Source organism: Maylandia zebra, linkage group LG4 (assembly GCF_041146795.1).
Source record: "Maylandia zebra isolate NMK-2024a linkage group LG4, Mzebra_GT3a, whole genome shotgun sequence".
Taxonomy (NCBI): Eukaryota; Metazoa; Chordata; class Actinopteri; order Cichliformes; family Cichlidae; genus Maylandia; species Maylandia zebra.
In genome coordinates, this window is record NC_135170.1 from 33857717 (window position 1) to 33881618 (window position 23902).

At 42.9% G+C, this 23902-nt stretch overlaps 1 protein-coding gene and 1 long non-coding RNA gene across 2 annotated transcripts in view; one reads left to right on the top strand and one right to left on the bottom strand.

The window, feature by feature from the left end:
• LOC105941033 (noggin) overlaps window positions 1-23902 on the top strand; it is a 70556-nt gene that overhangs the window by 44632 nt on the left and 2022 nt on the right. Inside the window, exon 3 of the long non-coding RNA XR_013098418.1 lies at window positions 13951-14110. This is a non-coding gene — a long non-coding RNA (noggin). The remainder of the gene's footprint in view (window positions 1-13950; window positions 14111-23902) is intronic.
• On the bottom strand, window positions 18120-23872 carry cbx2 (chromobox homolog 2 (Drosophila Pc class)). Its single transcript, XM_004556385.4, has 5 exons — window positions 23765-23872; window positions 23627-23670; window positions 21816-21881; window positions 21582-21651; window positions 18120-21497 (listed from the first exon to the last, which is right to left on the bottom strand). Exons 1-5 carry the CDS (start codon window positions 23834-23836, stop codon window positions 20169-20171), a joined length of 1581 nt encoding a protein of 526 aa, XP_004556442.2. The 5' UTR covers window positions 23837-23872; the 3' UTR covers window positions 18120-20168.

The window sequence follows — 23902 nt, forward strand, 5'->3', positions numbered from 1 at the left end:
GTGTGTATGCTGGATCTCAGGCGGTTGCCGCTGATCTGTTATTTCCACTATACTGTTTGTCCTCTTGTGTAAAGTTGGCAATAGTCGGGATTCACAGATGACAAGCTCTGTGCATACCCAGCTATTTCAGGTTTTATGCATCATAGTCTGAAGATTTAGATGCGACTGCCTCAGTAAATATAAATCCGATCATTTCTAATATGTTCAAACCCATTTTCTCTATTTTTGCTCTTTTGAAACAGGTGCCCAAGTATCTCTGTGTTTTTAGCAAACTGTCGACATTTCTTTTCTGATTGTTTTTACAAACCTCTCCTTAGAGAACCTGTCCTCATGTTTCTTATCAAATGAGAAACACAAGTTGTACTTTCCTCTTCTTCAATTTCAACCTCTCTTTCCTTGGGTTTTTCCTGCCATAGCGCAGGCAAAGTGCTGACGCCGGTCAGATGATTTGTGTGTGGAGTAATACGTGCTGACAGAGCGCTCTGTGCCTGCAAATACCAGCTGAAGACTGGAGGATGCAGGGCTGCTAATGCCCTTCGTCACTTCTGAGCCGGTTCCCAGCTCTTTGCGTCTCTCTCCTCAGCCTCGCAGATCTCTCATGTATGAGATACCCGGCAACACATTGCTTTTAGCCACCAGCGATCCATTAAGTTAATGATCTCTTTGGGTAGAGGCTCGCTTTACTGCTTTTCTACTCCCTCCTCCCCCCTTTTAACCTAATCAACCTTTTTTATTTCTATGCAGATATTCTGAAGCCAAAACCTTGTTGCTGATTAAATTCTCCTACAGGCTTCAGATATTTTCCTGATCAAAGCAAACTTCTCCTTGTTGGTTTTGCCAACAATATCAAACACGACTCATTCATTTTTCATTACAGATGATAAAAATTACTTTTGATAACTCTGACTGGCTCATTAATAGGCCAAAGGTAGCCTCTGTGGCACCATCATTACGAGTACAATAACAAGCTGAATGTGCCAGCTTAGTTTGCTCCACAGTCTTGACTTTTACAATGTTTATTCAGTGGGAATGACAAATTTCAAATAATGCCGTTAAACAGTTGAACACATGAAAGGATGTGCCGTAATGATCAGGTTTGTAAGCTTCGAATACACATTTACTGCTGTACATGGGCCACAACTCTATAATAAAATGATACACAAAGCTTTCTGCTTTGATGAAAGCCAAAAAATACCTTTTGATCTTCTTAATGATAGTAGCTCAGAGAAAGTTTTGACTGGTAACGGAAAGTGCTCTGTTAAAAGGCACATTTGACATAAGATATGGCCTTTAAACTTTAAGATGTGTTTTATATTTCAAAAGCTTAATTTGGCAAACATAATGAACCGCAGCCCTCGTTAATCCACCCGTTTCAGTGTGTGCATACTTTTTAGTTTTGATCTGAAGCCATGACACTCTTATTTTGCACTGCATGCTATAGTAGATCAACTTATAGATAACAGAGTAACCCTTAACGGTGCCTAACACAAATTAAAAGACGTTAACAATTAAAACACCTGGAGAATTGACAAGTGACGCTTTAGTACTTGTCAAAGATGAAGATAGCCGACATGATGTCAGCCACCGGTTTGTGGAACAGACTGGAGCCTGTAGGAAAAACAGGGCGAGCTAATATAGTTAAAGTTAGCATGTTTAAGAGATCCGCAGCTAGACGCCTAGTCAGATATCACTCATTGATTTGGACTGCATATGTTGAAGATTCAGAATTGGCAATTTGGACAACCCCATGTGGGGTTTTTGAAGCCCAAAGTAAGCATATTCTATCAAGAGGGCAGCGTGCTAAAATGTCAGCTAATGTTAGCTAACTTGGTTAGCAAGCTACACCCACAAACTGTACTGGTGCATCACACCAATGCTAGATGCCTCTGTAAAGCACGCTGTGATTGCTTTAGTGCCTTAAAAATAAGTTAGATATATAAATGTAACTCCTTTAAAAGCACTTTAGTTTTCTCAGAGATCTTATTTTCTTGAGTATAAGGTGCTTGCTCAGGTGCTAAGTTGAGCAAGCACCTGATTCAAGGGTGAAATGAGTCCATCTGTTGATGAACAGCAGTTTAAATCTCTGTATAAAGCTACTAAGTGGGTCTTGAGTTGAATGTCTAAAAGTTTCAAAATGTAAAAGGTTTGCTTAAATTTTTTTAATGGATGGTTTAAAATGTGTCAAATTTATCTGACATGCTTTCATTTGGAGTTCATTCATAATTCTCTATCTTTAGTGACTGTAGGGATTTGTCCGCGTGCGTCTGTCATTGTGGGCAAATCTAAAGACATGTAAATGGGTTTCACTGACTCGCTGTCCAGATGTCCAGCCATGGCTGCAGCAGAGCCCTCTGGGAAACGTCACCGAATGAAGGCAGGTGTTCGCTCCCAGTGGAACAGGGAACATCTGTTTGTGTTGTTCACACACATGTTGCTCAGTTAAAGCCTCATTTTGTTCCTGCATTATTTTGTTAGAAAGCTTTTCCCTCCTGTTGAATATCGGCTGCAAAACCAGCGCTCTTAGTCTGAATAGGAACACGCGTAACCAAGGGTGTAATTTCCAGGGGGTTAGGGGGGTTATGACCCCCCCCAATAAAATCATGAATTATCTTGCATAAATAGGCTGTTGATTTTCTTTACTCATTTCAGTTATTACCAGCAAAGTAGTTTCATGTTTAATCATCTGGGAATTTACCCAGATTTATTTATTTAGACAGAGATCTTGACCCCCCCCCCCCAATGTTCAGCACAGAGTTACGCCGATGCGCATAACGCTTAACCCATTAACAATGTGCACACTTGTGTAGACTACAGTGTGTCTGTGTGTTTCTGTGCTGTGCTCACAGTGATGATACTTCTCGTCCTAACTGATAATCAAGCTGTATGGACAGTTTGAGTATTTTTAAAATGGTAATTCCATCTTCTCTTGACTCATAAACACAGTCTGTAAATTTTACCAGTACTGCATTAATACTTTCATAATTCCTAGCGCCAGCTCCTGTTATTGGAATTGTTTCAGTTCCAACTTATCTGGGATTTGGGTGGAAAAAGCGGTTTAAGGGTTCTGAAACACCCGTAAACACCAAGCTGAGTCAGCCATTGGGCTTTGTTTGGAGTTTTTATTTGTGGAGATGGTTTGTTGTTTAACTCATTAGCTTATCAGCATGAAACTGTCAAAGCTATTTACTAAGAATTTTTCTCAATTATATCATTGTTTTGGCACTGACGTTTATGGAATTATGTTGTTGGTTGAACATTGATACAATTAATGGAAAATTGTACTCAACAGATGGTTAACTAGTGTTTTTTTTTTTTTGCCTCATAGATACCATCCACTTCCAATTAGATCACTCAAAACATCAGTTTCATGAGCAAACATTAGGAGCGGGCGCACTTTCGCTGAGCCTGCAGAGCGCAAATCATTAGCAAATGAGCCCGAGTGTACTCCTTTGAACGTCTTTCACCTACAACTGTTCAGTGTCAAAATTTGAGGTTTGGCATTTGGCAGTTTTTATCACTCAAGCTTTAACTTCTTGTAATTTCATGCTCTGCAATAAAGACTGATCACAAAAATCCAGAAATGTTCCTTCGTGGCCTGACGATGAGCCAGGTCTTATGGATTTTTGTTGGTTTCTGGAATAAACTAAATGTCAGTGATTGAGAAAATTATTTCAACCAGGCTACTTTTGTCTTTTATCTTTTGCTAAATGTTACTTCTGAGATGAAATGGCATAAATCAGTGTACAGAGAATATGAGAAACTGGTGTGCTCTGGGCAGACACGGCCTGTCAAAGGTTTGATTTGTCTGGTAAAAGATGCTGTTTGGCGCTCTGCCTGGTTCGCTGCGCTCTCCCACACATCGCATAATTGGAAGCCTTTGAAATCTCCTCGCTGCTGCTGCTGCTGGTCCTCGTCCTGGTCACGATGTTCAAGCTGAGATGCGTACCATGGCCAATGTTAATTTTTCCGGCATTTTTGTCTGCTGTAAATTTCACCAGGTTGATGATTTGTGGGGGCGAGGAGGGGGCGATCCCGCTGTTTGATGTCCAGAGCTCGTTAATCCAAACCTCATCTGGTATGCAAGGTCAGGCCGTACTTTGATGTACACGGGGGCAGTTCTGCCAAGCCCAGAGAGCCGAGAGGGCACTGTTCATTTACAAAAAAAAAAAAAAATCAGGAGACATAGCAGCCTTGACACATCTTGGCTTTTGTCCATCAACTACTGTGAAGACAAGGTCTAGCTTGATGAAGAGGCCTCTTAAGCCTCCTGCAGCTAGGAGAGCACGCACGAACATTTCCTGAGAAACTGATTCAATACCAGTCGTTTTCCAAACTCACGGGTAATTGGAGGAATGTGTGAAAGTTTCATGTTTTCCTCGGGGAGCCACCAGCGCGGTTTAGAAAGAAAGCACCATGACGATGCAGAATATATAAACCCAATATTGGCATGTGCTGTCATACTGCTTCCATGCGTTTCCTTTTAAAGATTCGCCATATATTCCTATTAAAGCAGCTTTCACCCCTGAGCTGCTTGACAATAAAACAAACAATAATTGGTTTATTTTGGGATTTTGATTTGTAACCGCTTCAAATCCTTTGCCATTTTTGGCTTGCGGTCCTTTGAAACAGAGAAGAATGAGTGGAAGCGGTGTGTTTGTTATGTAAAATTAAGCAACAACGGCCCCTACTTTGCACCCAGCGCAGGAATTCACTGCAATTAACTCTTGAGCGTCGCATGTAAATACGAAGGGGTTCGGGGCTCCGCAGGCAGGCCGGCGCTCTTCACACACTGGATCCCGGGCCTTTGTTCTTCCAGGGCTTTGGCCGGCCGCCACACTGCCTCACTTGGCAGCACCTAACTATAATTTTCTCACAATGCCTGGCGTGTGAGCCGTCCATCATTCCTCTCTCTGTGTCTCCCAAAGCTCCCCCGGCCCACTGGCACCTCTTAAGCCTCCAGCATTTTCAGGTTTACCCACTCCTGAGCGCATGCCAAGTCTTTTCTATCATCCCGTCATCTTGCACAACCAAACAAGCTGCCTAAGGATATTTATTAATTCACTCTTCACACTTGGCTATGCTTTGATCAGATGGTAAGTATCTTGCCATCTGATCAAAGTATCACTCCTGTATCGCTCCTGGAGGTGTTTTGATATTCTCAGATGTTCTGTGGGATCGCTGCAAATTGTTTCCAGGTCCAGCTCTGTTCAGTTCACCGACAGTAACTTTAGAAAGTAATAACAAGAGTGCTGCTCTGTACATGTTTTCCTCTTGTTCCTTAAATACCTTTTAGATGTTCACTTGATTCTGAGAAGGCAGCATGATATCGGGGTTTAGAAAGAAATCCTCAGGTGCAAAGGAAGTGGCCACAGCATGGACAGAACCAAGCACGGGTATGGCACTTTAAGCTCAGATTTTAGATTTTGTAATTTGATTACTGCGGTGTTGCTCCAAGCGTGTGATTTTTATCTATTTAATTTCTTATCTGAGGTTTGACAGCATTCAATATCATCAAGCTAAAGTTGAAGCAATGCATAATATTCACTCTCTCACTTGTACCATCATGACATAAATGCGATGTAAATATTAGGAGTGCAACGATACTCGTATCGATATTGAACCGTTCGATACAGTGCTTTCGGTTCGGTACGCATATGTATCGACCAATACAACATTTGTAATTTATTTTATCAACTTTCCTTCTGACGATGCTGTCTGTGTTGAGCGCTCAGTGGATCTGCGCTCGACAGTGCAGCCTAGGCGGAATAGTCGAACACAGATTCACTGAGCACATGGCAAGCTAGCGAGACAGAAGCTAAGCTCTGGTTGCAACATGACAAATTGAACCTCCCCCACCCTCATTCAGATCTGGTGTTTGGAACTATTTTGGTTTTCATGTGACGTATGACCCTGAAGGTAAGCGCGTCATGGACTAAAGTAAAACAGTATGTTGGATGTGCCATGCAATGCTCAATTACATGGGTGGGAGCTAGTGTGTTAGCGCAGTTAGCTTGTTAACGTGTTGACGCTGTCCAGCCCCATGCACGGGGCGATCAGGGGTAGCTCGTTAACGGAGATTTGCCGTGTTGTGGCGTTAACGTCATTTCAACAAGATTAACCTGAAAGCACTAGTGGGAACACAACGAATATGACTGCACATTTACGCCGACATCATCCTAGTGCAAAGACAAGTGGAAGCAGACAAAAACAAGCAAGCATGCTACTAACTTTAGCCGAGTCATTTAGACAGCCGTTAGCACAGGATTCTCCTTATGGGCACCTGATATGTTTAATATGCTGCTGAGAATATAGCCCAGAAGAAGCGCATAGTATAGCTTTTATTTTGGAAAGAGCCATTTCTCTGTAATAAACTCTCTTCTCCAAAGATGAGTGATTTCTCCATCAGATAGATTTATTATTTTATCCCTTTGTTGTTTCAGCAACACGGAAATTTAAAAACTGTACTTTTGAGTTAAAATATATATTTACAATTTTAATAAATGACAGATTAAAAAGGCATGAACATTTTTTTTGTATCGAAAAAATATCGAACCGTGACACCAAAGTATCGAACCGAACCGTGAATTTTGTGTATTGTTGCAACCCTAGTAAATATATAAATACACAACTTTTTTTTAAAGTGCAGTGTTTGAATTAAACCCAACATCTAAGACTGAAAAATAGAGTTAATGCAGAGTGCCAAAAGTTGCAGTTCCTCTTGTGGCCACTTGAGGCTGGCTCCAAAAACAATTTCTTCCCCATAGACTGCTACATTATAATGGCGAAATAAACACGCCTGTTGTTTTTAGCCTTACTGGGTAGTTTTCTTCTTCATAACTTTTTATAATGGCTGATTTTTTGTTTTCTATAGCAGCGGTCCCCAACCCCCAGGCCATGGACCGGTACCGGTCCGTGAGTCGTTTGGTACCGGGCCGCGAGAGTTGGGGCTTGAGTGTGAAAGTCATGGTTTTCAGGGTTTTTATCATTAACTCGGTTTCCCTGGGTCTTTTCCCGTGTTGTAGTTGTGTGCTTTACCATAGCGACCAGAGAGCATCAAGGGGTAGAGAGGAGGATGTTACTCTCAATGTTGTTGGCACATTTCAGGAGGACGCTGCTAATAAAGTTACATAATTACACAGTGAATTTGCGTTTATTATTATATTTACAAAATACCACAGTTTTTGTCTTGGTTGTGTCATTTTAATTTGTTGTATTTATCCGCGACGCCTTAAAGGCCGGTCTGTGAAAATATTGTCTGACATTAAACCGGTCCGTGGCGCAAAAAAATATAGCTTATTCAGTGTTGCTGTTTTGTTTGGGTGTCCTGACGCAGGAAGTTGTAGCTGATTTGTGTCTACTTGGTCTCACCTGGACTAATTGGAGTTGCTGAGTAGTACGACTTGGCTGTGTGATACAGATAATATTCTATACACTAATTAAACCACCAACTGTTTTTCATTGGTGAGAGTCAAGGCAAAAATCCTGAAAACAATGGTAGTAAGAAAGAAACAGAGTGTTGTATATTATAGACTTTTGGAAGGTCAGATATTATTATGAGTTCATTATAAAGAATTCTTTAAAAAGCCACCAAAGATTGAATAATGAGAATAAAGCTGAAAGCTTCCAGTCTTGTTGTATTTGTTTTGTAACTGGAATCGCGTCTTTATGTGTTTATCCTTGGTCAGAGGTTTTGGTTCAGGACTTTCCACAGTACTTCAGGATCTTGGCAGCCATGCGGGCACTGCAACCGTGATGTGTGCTTTGGGGATTTGGGTCGAAGTGTAGCAATCCAGCGATCTGGATTGTGTGGCTTTTCTCTCTTTTCAGTAGGTGTTGAACTCTGCATGGACACACCGAGTGTTCAAAGATGTTCGGCTCAGTTATACGGGAATTTGCAATGCTCGGTTTGAGGGATATTGTGAAGCGTCACTGCAGGTAAACAGTCTGTGTGCTGGCAGAAACAGATACAAGCAGATTGTGCAAAGGTCTGCCAGGAGTGCCACTCTGCCGGGATGCATGTTGTGCAAGGAAATGAAGTTTGTGAAAGTCTTTTCTAAACTTTGGCTTAGCTGCTGAGACTGGAGTAGCAGTTGTGGTGTTTCCCTGTGGGTATAAGCGAGTACTCAGTGTGGCAACCTCCCGGTTAAATAAACTGCAAATAACTTGTATTTTCTCAAAAAAGAGAAGAAGATAAAAGAAGAATAAAAACTTGAGTTTGCAGATATTACGATTTTATCAAATGGTGGAACATAAACCTCCACAGAACCTACAGATTTACTTCTGTTTCAGTTCATTACATAATCAACAGAACCTGAAGTTCAGCATTAAAGGTTATTGGGAGCGAAAGCCCTCCAGCACCAGAGACTGAGACCGAGCCAACCGTGGCGTCTCCATCCTCATGATGGAGCACCGCCAATAGCACGCCTGTGGGTTTCTGATATGATTGCATTCTGTCAAGGTGCTGCACAGGCATGTCACATAAATACTCAAGATTTCATGGGCATGATGACTTGAGGCGTGAGCTCAGATATTTTAGCAAATGTGTCAGCTGGTAAATATACACATGGTGTGCATGGCACTTAAATCATACGGAAAACCTCACTGACAAGTATCTCATCACGGTACATAAATTTAGTTTGAAAGGCATTTTAAGTTTTTGTTTTGTTGAAATACTTCCAGTGAGCAACTCCTCCTATAACCACAAATTGTCATTTTTGCATTTCTGCTCGTGGACAAATGAACAAACATGCTGTAACCTGCTAATTTGGGAGAAAACGCAACATGTCCTCGTACTCCAGCGACAGGAGATTGCCAGTTAGTTCTGTAACAACATGGATTCAAATATAATATCCAGTGTTGGAAGAAGCATCATCTGGACTTTGACTCGGGAGATTGGTGCTCCTCCTACATGCAGGATTAAGCAACGGGCGCAGGTGTACTGTTGAGAAAACGGGGTCTATTTTACCCAAAATATGACAACAAATAGGCAGCAATGCAAATAAGCTATTTTAAGAACTAAACGGGCTCATTAAAAAGGTCAGCAACTTGGAGCGCTGCTTCACAAACCAAGACCCAGGTCAGAAACAAACCAACCAACAAATGAGAGAGAAGACAAAGGGACACGGAGAGTAAGTAAACTCAGTGCTCAGTCCTAAACCCCCATGCTTTCACAGCAGATGGTTTGGTCCACTTGTTAGGTCTGTGAACTCTAACCAGCTCTGCTGTCAGCCTTTTGTTCAGCTACAGGAAAGACTGTAGCAGCAGATGGGCACCTCAAGAGAAAGACAAAACATCATTAATGCAACTTAGAAAAAGCATTGACAAACACAGGAAACCAAACATGCCTGCCCTCATTTACAGTGCAATAAAATGTGCTGAAACACACTAACCAAACACAACAAACCCTTCCAGGGGGGACTGTCCTGTGCACGTCCAGTGACAGCAGTAGAAAGGAGTTCAAACGGGATAGAAAGGAGTGCGATTTTGTTTGGTGTACAGTGCACGGACATGACCAAATTGTTATTTTGATTCTTCACAGCTGAATCATTTTATAGTTTTTCAGTTGGTCTTTGGATAAACTCGGGTATCAAAACTTTTTCTCACGACTCTCACCCCATAATTTACATCCTCTTACTCACTTTAATACGTTGTAAAGTGAAGATGATACAGTATCGTTCTTGAACCGTTGCCAGCGTGAGGTACCTTTGTTTGCATACTATTTGGCCTCAGTCATCAGGTCTCTGCCCTGCATATTTTGTGGGTAAAGGGTGCTGCTGTTGTCCAAATGGAGAGAGGGAGAGTAAGGGAAGAAGAGAGCTTATGAAAGACAGCAGCATGGGCAGTAGGCGGCATAGAATGGAAGATTTAAGATTTATCACCGAGCCACGGAGTGGAAAGAAGTGCTGCAAGTCTGGAGAGTGGGTTTCCACTTCAGCCTAATTCAGTGTGAAGTGTTTAAGACACACGAGTTTGGTTTGAGGAGATAAATGGGAAAGCCAGGCTACTTTCCGAGGCCGACACCTCTCTGTATTTCAGCTCCATAATTAACTCTCTCAGTAAGTTTTCGCCACAATTCACTGCAGGTTGGCGATTTCGTGTTTGAAGCGCGTTCTTCGATTGAGGTCCACATTTGTTTGACGTGACAGACAGTGTGAAGCTGCTCTGAAAGGTATTTCAGAGGATATGTGCCATCTAGTGGTACAGATGTGTGCAGATGTTTCCCACAGCTGCAATGAAAGTGCAAGTCGATGGATCCGGAGTGCAGTTTGTCTCTGCTATGGCTCGAGATTAAAAAGCATGAGTGCACAGCATGCTAACAAGGACTAATATTAGCAGATGGTGAGCTCTTAAGACTAACGCTGGAGACTTTATGTGAGGAATGATTGATGCGTTCTTAACACTTCCCAGTTTTTAAATTATGTGTGTCTGTGAAGACGGGTCCTTCTCACAAACGTGACCTAAATGACATGTTTGATGACTCGGCCCTCACACTCTGAGCCCATTGGCTCTCTTAATGGCCGTTTTATTACCTTAGCGTGTTAACCTGAAGCGCCACTTGCCGCCTAAGAAGGAACCGAGGAGCTGCATGAAAATGATTACACCGCAATTATATCAGCCACTTTGTGCGACTCCTCAATGCCCAGCTGTCTGCCGCCTGCTGCCAAGAAATGGATTAGTTTCACTGCTCCTCTAATAAGACTGTTAAACCAGCAGCATGAGCTCGAATAAATGGATGAAAGCTACAGATAGAGGGATGGAAATAGATGAATATTGTCAGGCTGCAGCCAGTCGTAGCTGGAAAACCTGGCCGATGCAAAGAGGGGATTCTCATTATCTCCAGGAACAGTGAACACCCAGCTGGCTCTTCCTACAATCAACACCTGTCAAAGGTTCTCACGCAGGACACGACAGCGTCAAACAGAGAGAGTTTTGTATACCCGGAGGGCACGAGTACAATCCCGGCAGTAATAAAACTCGGGCAGACCGTGTTGGTCCTGTAAACGTAATCTGCAAAGTGTTAATTACAACCTGGCGCCTCTGTGAAGCTGGAAGTCAGCTGAGTCGTCAGCGGCGTCCCGATCTCCTTCCTAAACAACACAGCTCGAGCCGTGGCGACAGACCTTGGAAACGAGATTTTCTCTCTGTTGGGGTTCCTGTTTGAATGGGCTGCTTTAAACAAATTAAGAGTCAGTCAGATGCTGTGTTTGCGTGACCCCCTTCATCCTCGGGGGTTAGGGTTGGGGTGGGGGTAGCAGGGCGGGGCACAGCCAGAGCGCCCGCGTTGTTTGCTGTCATTCATGTGGAGGGCCGAGGGTTTGTGTGTTTACCGCACGCAAGCGCTCCTCGCAAGTGCCACTCAATGGAAATGCTGCTCAGGGTCCATTGCATGCCACAAAGCCAGGAGACGCCACGGCTGTGAAGCTGCATGGATTAATCGATTAGCGAGAAGTCGGCCTGCTGGAAATTTGAGCTCTTGCTCTGCACTTTTTTAAAAGTAATTCCAGCTTCTCCATGTGGAATCAATCAAAAGGATTTGTTCATATGTAATAATAAAACGGAACCTGTCTTTTCCCTGATTGGTTGAGGGTTTATGGGTAAATCTGTAAATTTATTAATCGCCGCTCGTTATGCTCACTCTGGTTTTCTGGAAACTCTTCCTCTGCCTGCGTCTCCCACTGTAGCCCCAGAGGACAGGGCTCAGTCAATGAGCGCCGCTCTCAGATTTTGTTATTTTGTTATTGTGTAATGGTTTCCAAAGGTTGATGGATGGCTCCTCTACAGGTCTCCCTTGAGGAGCAAACCCCTCTATCTAGACATTAATCTACTGCTGTGAGACAGACACGCTTGTTTAGCTAGCACAAAGCCCAGTAAGCTGTTGTCTCTGAGAAAAACCTGGCCGTCTCCAGAGCCACTGGAGGCAGCGAGGGCTGGAGCCAGAGTAATGACCTGTGAAATTCACCGATAGAGTTGTCGTGTTGCACGCAGGTCCGCCGGCACCGGGCCTTGTTCACAGCCCACTGCTGGTATCAGTGCTCCTCTCCTGATGCCGCTCAGCCAAAAGGACTTAAAACCAAAATGCAGACTTTGTGAAACTCTTAAAAAAAAACAACTTTTGAGCTTTGTTTTCCTCTAACGAGTCGACGATAAACTGCCACTGAAATCGGCCGGTAACGAGCTGCTCCTTGGCGAGTTTTGTTCTAAATTATTTGGTTAAACTCAATATCTGAGACTAATTTCCACTGTGCTGTATCATAACAGCGCTCTCAAATATTTACTCGGCTTTGCCCTGTGAAACGGTCAATATTACCTCTCCCTCTCAATCAGATTAGGATGTGAAGCTGAAAGTTGAGGAGGGGAGCCTTTGACGGCAGTAATGAAAGTAGTTGTGTCTTCCCGAGAGCAGATTAAAGAAAGATCAGAAGGGCAAACTTCCCGCTGGCCTCTTATGTCTGGTTGATACAGTTTGACTTAGTTACCCCAGTTTCACAGCGGAGGGAGATTTCCTCCTTATTCTTGCCCCGTGGGTGTTAAAGAAACCGCTCTCTGGGAGGAGAACAGGCTTATATGTCAAAAACCGCTTGGGTACATAAACGCCTCTTCCTCTTCATCATCCTGCCTCCTTTATTCTCAGTTACTTTTTAATAATGCTTTACCAAATTGTGTTATAACTTTATGGCTGCATGCATGACGCACGTAAATTGATTTGAGACCAGGAATCGTCAGCTAAGCTCGTAGCAGTTGAAGGCTGTAAGGTGGAGCTTTGCAGAAAAGATAAATGTCAACTTAATCGCGTTTTGATAACAGGTTTGATTTTGGAAAATGAAACATGCCGTGGCTTATCATGTCAATGAGACGCACACGGGGATAAATGCGTGCTTGTTCTTGTTCTGTACTTTTGCACAGTTGTGGTTATTCATCTCCATGAGATGAAGAGCGCACGATAAAAAGAAAAGTTCTAGATGAATTTGACTCGTTCGTTGTTGCTACTTTTTCATTTTCATTTTCTGTTTATCGCAATAATGTTTGTCCTCAATAATCAGTCAGAAATGAAATGTTGGGAAAGTTATAGTCTAAGTTTATATTATACATATTGGTACGTTAACAGTTGCTGAGTTACTTTATGTTATTGATATTTGGCTTCTTGTTCTCAAGGTGATGGACAGTCCAGAGTATCCAGGTTTGGATGAGCAGTCACAGACACTGAAACTGTGCAACCTGTTTGCATAAATAAATATTTTTAGTTTTAAAAATGAAACCAATAAGTGTGTGATATTAAAGGTTTCTTTCGCAGTGATGAACCAGGCACATATTCTTCATGTCTAAGGTGAATATAGCTCTCAGTCTGGTTTCTATTCTACTGTTATTGGGTTTATTCAGAAAGTTAAAGTTGATCTCGTGTCAGAACTTAATCCCAGTCCACAAAATCTTAACAAAATGGATTAAATAAAAAGAAAAAAGCATATAACCTGTGAGTTTCCTTGTATCGGGAGTATGATACATCCCTGGGTGTGCCTCAGGGCTCATGTTTAGGACTTTTTATCTTCATCCCTCCCTGGTGACGAAGCACAGAGGTGGACTCGGTTGCTGCTTTACGTTAACGTTGCTGGAGTCTGCTGGGCTGCATACAATACGTGTTGTCTTTGGAAAAATGTTTCCCTTTGACCTCCCGAAGCATTTAAGCATCAAGAAGCAGAACATTTTAAAAGCCAGATTTCCCAACTGACTTTCTAACCCAGTAGATTTATCTTAAATTCCCTTTTTAAAAAAATCAATTAATGCATTTAATTTTAGATTTGCTGCTTTTTTTTAATGCTTTAACATGGCTCGACATTACTTTCTCACATTTTTACAGGTAGCCGAGGTTCAGTTTTAAAAGTGTTTACAGAGCCAGGATGACATCAGATACCATGACTAATCAATAGGAATCCTCTCCGCCTGCTTGCCCTTCAGGTGTCCGTGAATTCGGAGGCGAGGAGGTGGAGTTCATCTGGCGTAATAAAAGTAAGCTGGGAGGAAAATGTGACAGATGTGGAGGCATGTGCCAACGAGAAAAGCGAGAGTGGGACTGTCAGACATGTCGACTCCGGCGTGGTGATGGATGAAGAGTGAGGTAAGACAAATGACATCGTCTGTCTGAGGCTGTGTTGTCATAGTGGAGGATTGCCGCTTGTCTTAACCTCTCAATATCAGAGAGCAAACTGAAGTTTGTTTACACTGCTCCAGTGGAGTGATTTAGAATGAGGGGCGAAGGAGACTTGGGTGTAGGTATGCTCGCTGGAGGGTTGGATCGGGTTTCTAAACATTCCCTTTGAAATCGAATAGCAACCATCCGAGGCATTTTAAACCCAACCAACCACGTTTGGCTGAAATCGTCAAGGAAGAGAGGAGCCTAAAAACAAATACAAACAGAAAATTAAGTATCAATCCCAATAATGGCCTGAATGCAGCGATGAAGCAGAAATTCTTGGTTTAAGGCCAGTATGGAGTCATCCTTTAAGAAATAAGATTTTATAAGTGTCACATCTGCATATAGATGTTTTTTATTTCTCATTCTATTAATTTATTTAGATTTTATTGCCCTCAAAATGAAGTCAAATCTTTTCTGCCACCAAGGTGAGCAAAGGTGAGTAAAATAAAAACCCGTAGGATCCCAGTAGTTTTTTTTTTTTTTTCCTGCATTCTTTGTATTGACTTTATAAAAACTTTCAACAGTGCATCATGGAAAAAGCTCATTTCTATCTTTTAAACAGAGGCCGGGGTTAAGAAGAGAAGCTGATTGATTTACAGCCTCTTGTGTTGCTAAAACAATAAGACGTCCTGGGGAAGAAGAACACAAAACATCCCTGGAGATGAACTTGCTGAACACTCTTCAAAACAACTGGGTTTGGGGTGTGTGTGTGTTATTGTGATGGAAGACGGATTAGAGTCTGGCTTATTTTGCCAGGAGTCAGGTGTGGGGTGGGCGAGGGCCGTCGTGGATCGGAGTAGGTACATCGGTGCCGGGGGCGAGGCGAGGGCTCAGGCTCGCTTCCAAACCCTGCCTGAAGTCACTGCGGGGCTGGGCTGTTTGGTGTGCGAGTCTGTGTGAGCGCACGCGTGCGTGTTGAGTTGGGGGCGTGGGGTGGGGATTACACTGTCACACTGTTCACACTGTTTATGCATACCAGGCCACTGTGAGTGCCTCTTTGTCGCATAAGTGTTTACTTGAATTTATTTTGGGAGAATTCCACATGACTGGGACGGGGATCTCTATAAATTATGGAATAGAGCGCTTTGTGTAATGATAACTTCTGTCAGTTAGTCAGGCTGTGTGACAGTGTTTTTAAGAGCGTGTAAATACAGGGGTGGTGAAAGAGGGAGAGGGGCGTCTGTGTGTTGAAAGGTGCTGCAGACTTTCCTCTTCATTTAGTCTCCTCAGCAGAACAATAGCAGTGCTTTAAAGTGAGCTTCTTATACCACGTCACAACATATTTTACTGCAGAGTTACTCATTTACTGTAATTGGATATAATTACATTTTACCCCGTCGAACACTTAGATTTCACATTTTAGTTGAGAATATACCGTTACGCTCATCCGCCACATTCGTTTTTTACACAGGAAAAAAGGTTGAAAGTCGGTCACGATTAATTGTGATTAAAAGCGCGCTCACTGGTACGTCTCGTTAATACTGGGTTGGGCCTTAATTCTTCATGGCGTACACCGAACAAGGTGTTGGAGCCGTTCCTCGAGATTTTGGTCATGATGGCGCGTGAGTCTCCCGTCCCACTACGTCCCAAAGGTGCTCAACTGGACTGGATCTGGTGACTGTGGAGCCCGTCGAGGAGCCAGTTTGGACGATCTGAGCTTTGTGGCGGGATGTTGTCCCGCAGGAAGCAGCCAGGCAACATTTATCCAATCGTTCATTGTGTAAGTTTGGTGACACCGCGTGAATCATATCCTCAGTTTCCTGTTCCTTACTCAGATGGTGCCACGTGATTGGCTGATTACGTTCGTGTTAACGAGAGTGTACGTTTTAGATCAAAGTATACGATTGTGCTAATCCCGCTACATTCAGTTTGGGTAAATTTAAGAGTTAGTCACAAGTAATTCCTGAAGTTTAGTAAAGCACACGTTGCTTTCAGTGCAATTGCTTGGTGGAGTTTATGCAAGAAGCCAGTTTAAAGCTCATGGGTGAAATAGAAGTTTGATTTAAAAGAAAAAATAATGAAAAGGGACTCTCTGCAAAGGAGACTGATCCCAGAGGCTGGTTACTCCTTTAATTCTTTAGTACATCTTATCAGAAAGACTATGATGTCATTGATGCATCACTGCATGAGGGAAAAAATGGGTTGCAATAAATTTAGAGATGATTTTAAACAGCTGAAATGGGAGTTAAACCATCCAGCAGCGCTGGATTGTACTGAGCTTTGCAGACATTTTTGTTCTGCCTTTCAGGGGGTACTTGGCTGAAAAGAAACGTCAAAGGAGGCACTGTAACAGACGGCTGAAGTCAGAAATAAAGGGGGCCTCTAAAAAAATTCAACAGTCCAACCTTCTTTTTATTTCCCCTTCCTTTATAGTAGTGGATTAGCGCAGCGTGTTTACAGTACGGGTCAGTTTAGCCAGGATCGTAGTGTATACATATAAAATCGGAATCTCCATCCTAAATTTAATAACAAACATCTCTGTACTGGGCTATGCCCTGTTTCAGTTGGGTCTGTGCCAGGACGGCTACTGTAGCTCGCTCCCTTCCATTACCTGACACAGAGGGGCTGCAACACCCGCCCATAAAGGTAGTAGCTCCTCCCACTGCAAGAAATAACCATTATGTACTAAATTAACTCATAGCAGTGCTTACCCTGTTCTTATATCCTGATCCTATGTAGGATAATTGCTGTAAGACGAGCCAAGCTGATTTAAAACAGCTTAAAATCAACATAACATCCAGACATCTCCCAAATCTCCCCCTCTCCTTCATACCACTCATGGCACTTTCCCCCAGGAACCTGACTATAAAAGGAGTCCAGCGGGTCTGGACTGGTTTGGCTCTTGCTGGGTCCAAACCAATGGACAACCGAGTGCAGTCAAGGAGAGGTGAGGAAAAACAAGGTCATCAAATCTGTTAACCCATATTTAAATCAAACGTTCATGGCAACAATACACAAACTGTTTGTTCAGAGGTTACGGACTCTCCGATGGGTCTTTGGTCTAGAGCTCGACTGTTGCCTGTCACAGGTTTGTGGGTTAGAGATGCAAAAGATTTGTGGACGGCCAAGCAACACGCGTCCTCGATGCCAACACAGACCTGACACAATCCCATGGACGTGAGCGTCTGCGACTGAATTACGGAAAGTAAAGTGAACACACGGTCTTATCAAGAGTACGTACAGTATGTTATCCACGTCATCAGATGAAGTTGCCGTGGAAACAGAAATCGGGCTTTATTTCTCTTGGCAAGCACGTGAAATTAGTTAGTGCAGTCATAGATAAGAACAAAATAAAAGTCTGTGTTGCCAGAATACTTTCACCGGGGGCCTGATTTTTAAAGAGAATGTCATTTCTGATTTTATGATTAACTTTATAAAGATTTTACTTTGGCTGTATTAAGGTAACTGTATTCAAGTGTAAGCGTCTAAACCAACAAACACGTTACAATTATTGCTAATTAAGACATTGATGAACTCTCAGGTGCATGCACCTTCAAATGCAACAGCACCATCTAGTGGTCATTATAATAGTTGTGCACGGGACTTGTGTTGGGCTCCTGCAGTGGAGAGATTTGCAGACTCACATGTGCTTTTTTTAAAAATTGTTATAAACTCTGAATGTCTCCTCAGCACCAAGAGAAAGTGATAGAAAACTTAAAATGCATAGAATTGTTTCTTTTTCTGGCTTCTTTCACTGAATTTTTAATTTAGGGCAACACCTAATAAGTCCTCTAACATTAACCTGAGGATTTCACTTTGGTTGCATGGCAAGAAGACAAGAAAATGGTAGCAAAATAGCAGTATTATTAATTCTAATGTTGGGATTTGTCTGAAACTGCAATGTTAAATTTATATAAATATAAAGCAAAGCGGCCAACGCCACGAAATGTCTCGACTTCTCCGATAAATTAAAGAAAACCCCGAGCCAGACTGAAGAGTTGTACCTTTTTATTAGTCACTCTGACAATTGGTACAATACAAAGATTGATGACACTGTGCTATCCCCAAAAGGCTTTTAATTTGAAATAAATAGTAAGGAAAACATTCAATGGAGACGGTTAGTAATCTAAAAAAAAAGCAACATGTATATGAAAAGTTCCTTTATCAATAAAACAAGTAAATATAAAAACATAAGAAGTCATATTAACACCTTGCATTACCCCGTAGTCTATCACACGGTGCTGATGACACCAGATATCACACACAGTCTGTGGTGCATTGCTTTACATTGTATACAGTGTGCTGCAGCCACATGAAGAAGACCCTAAACCCACAAATGTACCTATTACACATGCAACAAAAGGTGATGCTGAGTGCAGTCTACTTCTGTAAACTGCACCTACACCACTCGTATGGTTCCAATTAGGCCACAAATATTTTTTCTCTTTACATTTGTAACAGGTCATCCAGCAGGGCTTTTCTTTTCCCTTCCAGTTTCACAAGAATACAGACGAGGAAACAGAAACGGTGTAGTCTCCAGTGGATGCTCAGGAGAACTCCTTTATTGAACAACCTGAAATTCTAGCTATCTTTGGGGTAATGCCTTTGTGTTTAGTCTGAGAGAAAGAAAGGCACAGTCTGCAGAGCAGGATTAGACACAGGAGTTCAGACGAAGTGCTTTGTTGCTGAACTCCTCTCGAGGGAGCAGAAAGTAGCGCACACTGTTGCGGTTTCTTTTCCGTTACATCAGACAGACCCTTTTTTTTCCCTCTCCCTCCGGGAGGCCGAGCCTGCAGCTCCTGAACCCATGCACGAGGGGTGAAATGAGAAGACCACAGCTGCAAGTAACAGGAAAAAACGAAAAAGAAAAAAAAAGCCCTTTCAGTACTAGGCACCGGTTTTGAATCACCAGTACACGCTTGATAAAACCTGCTGTTTTGCGGTCATCTGTCATTAAGCTGTCCATGCCTGACCTTTTCCGGTGTGTCTGAAAGGCTCGAGTCCTCACGCCCATGGCCCGCGATCTTTGCAACAAGAGCACTTTCCTCCAAAATTTCCAGTCACAGAAGACGCAAGTTGCTGGTGAATATCTCGTGGAAGCGGTGCAAAGGAAGAAGAGCGAACCTCAGCCGGGGCCGAGTCTTATCTGAGCGTCGGAGGGGAAACGGAGATACTGTATCTGACTGTGCATGCTTCAGCCCATTTGGAAAACTGCGCTGATAAACCGGCTACATTGTGGAATGAAGCTTCTCTTTGAGGTGATAATGGTGCGCACAGTCAGTTCAGATGTGGTGTTTTCTTTTTTTAGTACACAGAAATGAAGCTGTTGCTGGTACTAACACAAGATTAAACAGCATCAAAGTCCAATACATTGAGACCTATATAAAAATATATATAAACACAATGATGATATACCCTGGAGGGATTTTTTTCCCCAAAGAAATGAACAAACGAGAGGTAGCTAATTTCAGAAATGTTACAAAAATAAACCCTATCGACTCAACGCTAAGATTTAAACTGGCTGAGCTATCGAACGACATGGATTCACAACATTAAGAGATTATTCAAACCTAAATGAGCTATCCATAAAAGAAGCTAAACCTCCTGCTCACACCTGCCTTTCATAATTTCTTCATAAAGACATTCCTTCTATCTGCTGTTATATAACAAAGCAGAGGATACCTCAAACAGAAACACACACACAAGATCAATGTGGATAAATGTGTGAGCGCTAATGTTTTGCACCGATTCAGCTGCCCGTGGGGGAGCGTTGCTATTTTAGCTCAAAGCTAAATGTGATTTTGATGAAACGCTCACAGGGGGAAAAGGTTTTATCAGGTTTGATTTTTGTTTTTTTTACACGAACAAATAAATAATTACTATCAATAAATGATTTTTTTAATACCTCACAGTCTATCGTTGACTACAAAAAGATAAAGAACAAATTGACCCACTCATTCATTCATTCATTCATTCATTCACTCCCTGGAGTGTTTCTTCAGTTTTCTCAGAACTTGAATCCACTCAGTTTGCAGTCAACTCAACAGTTGCGAATGCTGAAGAAGCCCACGCTGGTCGGCGACTCCTTGACCGTGACGGTAACCAGATTAGCTGTAACATCCGTTACGAACACGTGTTCGATCAGGCTTCGCGTAGGCTTCCAGTCCTGGCTCTGGACCGCGACCTGTCCGGCGTAGGAAGAATCCTGGTCCGAGTCGGAGCTGCTCTCCTCCTCTCCCGTGCTCATCTCGTTCATTTTGGCTTTTTTGCCGTCTTTGGAGGCCGACCTGTCCTGCTGGCTCTGGGCCTCTGTGGGGGATTTATGCACGCCACTCCTCTCCAGCCTTCCTTGGACTCTGGAGGCCTGGATGTCATTGACCTCTCTGACCTTGTCTGTGCCGGGCTGTGTTTTTCTGGCCTGCAGTCTTCCGGGGGTCGCGGGACTCTTTGGGGGTTTACACTCTTGATTTTGTGTCACAGGTTTCCGTGCTGGGTTTGCAGCATTTCTGGGGCCTGACACTGGTGCCGTGCCGTTTCCAGGAGCATCACTGCTTTGCACCAGTTTGTTCTGCAGGTTGAGGGGCTGAAGGCCCTGATTGGAGGAGACGTTAGATGGCAAGGACGCCGCCGTTTTAGCACCGGGTATCCGCTGCGCTGTCGTCACAGGGGCCGGTTTCTTTTGTCCATTAGGGGAGCTTAGTGTATGCTGAGTGGTTCCTTGAATGGGGTGTTTGGATGTATTCAGATTCAGCGCTGCTACGCCTTTTGATTTACTAGGAGCTGCTTTTAAATCCAGGCTTGTCCCGCTGCTCATACCGGAGACGGGAAGTTTACTCTCGGTGACATTTCTGCTTTGGCTGGACTTGTTCAGCGGAAGAGAGGAAGGCTGGATCGACGGCCTGCCAGATCCCACGGAGCTCAAGGAGTTTTTAACAGCACCGACCTGGGCGAGGGAGCTTCTGTTCGGACCACCCACCGTATCCCTGGCCGAGCCCCGGTGGAAACCCATGAAGGTAAAGCTGGCCGGGTGAACTGGCTTCTTGATTGCTCCTGGAATATCCGTATCTTTGGCAGTCTTGCGCGGGCCCTTGTTCTGCTGGAACTCCTTCACTTCGGAGGGCAGAGGTTTCCTACTCCGTTTCTTGGGAGGCTCCTGTTTCGCCATGACTATCTGCGCCTTCTTCTGAGGGACAGGATTCAGCTCTCTAGTTCTCACGCTTGGGCTGACTTGTTTAACTTGGCTGCCGTCGTCATCGTCGTCATCATCCGAGGACGACGAGGAAGAGGAGCACGAAGACGAGGAATCGGACGAGGATGACGACGAGCCAGACGAGGAGCTGCTTGACTTTGGAGCTTCAGGCATATTTTCCTATGTTTTTAATAAGAAGGGAATGTTAGATACTCTGTTTGGGACTAAATCCTGCAAAAAAATCATCTTTTGAATCAAACTTACAAGGATTTTCCGAGGCCGTCCTCTGGGCCTCTTCCCTCTTTTACGCAGCAGAAGCTCCTTTTCCTGCTCTCTGTAATACGTCAGCAAACATGAAACAAGGAGTCATAATTATTAAACATATTTCATATTAATGTTGTGTGTTTTAAATGCCAACAGAGTTACGACTGCAACAACTACAGCATCGCGTAGCACAGCAAACTTTAAAGTGCGGTACATCTTAACGTAGACACTTACTTCTTGTTGAATGCAGCCAGCAGTCTCGGGTCGAGGATATTTTCTTGGGGCTCCCAGCTGTTGTGTCTGAAGTGAGCAGACATGGCGAAACATTAACACACATTTTAGTGTTAATCCAAATCAAAAACTAAAGGTACTCCACAGTTTGAGGAGTGCTTCCAGATTTAGAAAATGACTTTTCAACAGAGTCCATTCATTGAGCAACACAGGGCTCTGTTGTTCTAGCAGCCATAAACTGAGCACAGGCAGTCCCTCACTTTATTTAAAGACGTCTCAGGTGAGCTCGAAAAAGGACGAGAACAGAAATCTAATACTCGGGAGATTAAAACAACACTACAGCTAGTGACAGCTTGGCTTTATAGAGACAAACAGACCCGTGTAACCACAAAGTCATAAAACACTAATTAGTAAACAATATCTTAATATGTAGAGTGAAGACCCGTCTGTCCCTGCACTCGTGGTTTGAGAATGATTTAAACAGCTACAAAAACGGTTTATTAAACAGTAATAAGGACTGAGTGGATGACAGATATGTAATCCATAAGGGTAAAAGTTAAAAATCTGATCGATTCTATACATCACACCATACGTGAGGCATCAATCAAACTGCTGACTTTAGGTACTACACCGAATCAGTTTTTTTCACTTCCTTTGTTTCCTCAACAAGCACAGTTGTGTTTGTTGAGGAAGGAAGTAAGCGCATTATTTTGGGTCACGGAGGTTACCAACATGAGTGGGACGTTGTAAAAATACAGAATGAAGATTTTCTTTTTCTTTTTTTCCATCAACACAAATAACTTTGTTTTGCAGAGCTTTGTTGGTGGTGCCTGCACACGATGTCAAAGGCTGGCTGTTGCACTGCCGAGTTATTGAATTTGCTTCTTGTTTGTTTTTCAATCTTATATCTGAAACTTAAGTTTGAGCGTCCGTTAGCTTGATTCCTGAGTGTGGCTGCATCAGTGGCCCCATTCAGTGACTAATAATTTGATAGTGAGCATAAATTGAGGAGAAAATAACTAAATGGGCTAAGTGCAGAAACAAACTGAAAACAGGCCTTTTCAATGACCACTCGCTTTATCAGGAGCTGGTGAATGGCCCATTCTGATCTGCAGTCACCAGTGAAATAATCAACCCCCACCCTTTCGTTGCACACACACACACACACACACACACACACACACACACACACACACACACACACACACACAAAGGATGTGGTTCTAACAGAAAGCCATGGAGCTGGCAGGCAACAGTGTGCATTGATGGTGGATTACAGCAACAATGTGAAGTGAACAGAGGGCAAGTGACAAGAAATGAAGGCGTAGTGGAGATTTACAGGCACAAACATGCACGTATAACACACACTTCGAGTGGAACAGCACAGAGAAATACTTATATATATACATTTAAATAAATATCAAGTAACCATCGTGAATTTCGGATGTCCCAGTCCGAGTCAAAGACAAAAAAAAGATAAAACTTAAAAACGATGAATAAAATCAGCCAAACGTCATAACTAAAATGAATAAGTTGATGTATGAAAAGCTGAATTAGCCCTAAAGTGTTTTCTTTGGCTATCCGATAACTTCCAAAACGTAAATATCGAACAAAAGGAAGCAAATGTGTATTGTGTAAAACCCTCAGGTGGAAATAACGGAGTTTCATTTTACTGCTGTTAAAATTTGGATTCTTGTGCTTTTATTTATTTTTTTAAAAATAAAAAATAAAAGTTTGGGTTTAGCTAAAAGCAACAAGCGACACGCTGTTGTTGTTTTCATTGTTTCGGCCGGAGCAGCACCACTTGTACTTACTTGGATGACCATCCCCTCCACTTGACGAGAAACTCCAACTTTCCCTGAAAGAAAACCCCCAAAAGAGAAACAGACCGTTTGTAAAATAGGAGAAAAATACGTGGATAAAATCTAACACAGCGGTTTCACAGCGCTGACCTTTCTCATTCGTTTGTTTAAGATGCATTCCGCATCAAAAACCTGCTCTCCCACGGCGCTCAGTTCCTCCATGTCTGCCTTCGCCCTTGCATAAGAATCCTTTATCAAAAGAACAGCGCGGCGCCCGCACGGCGGAAT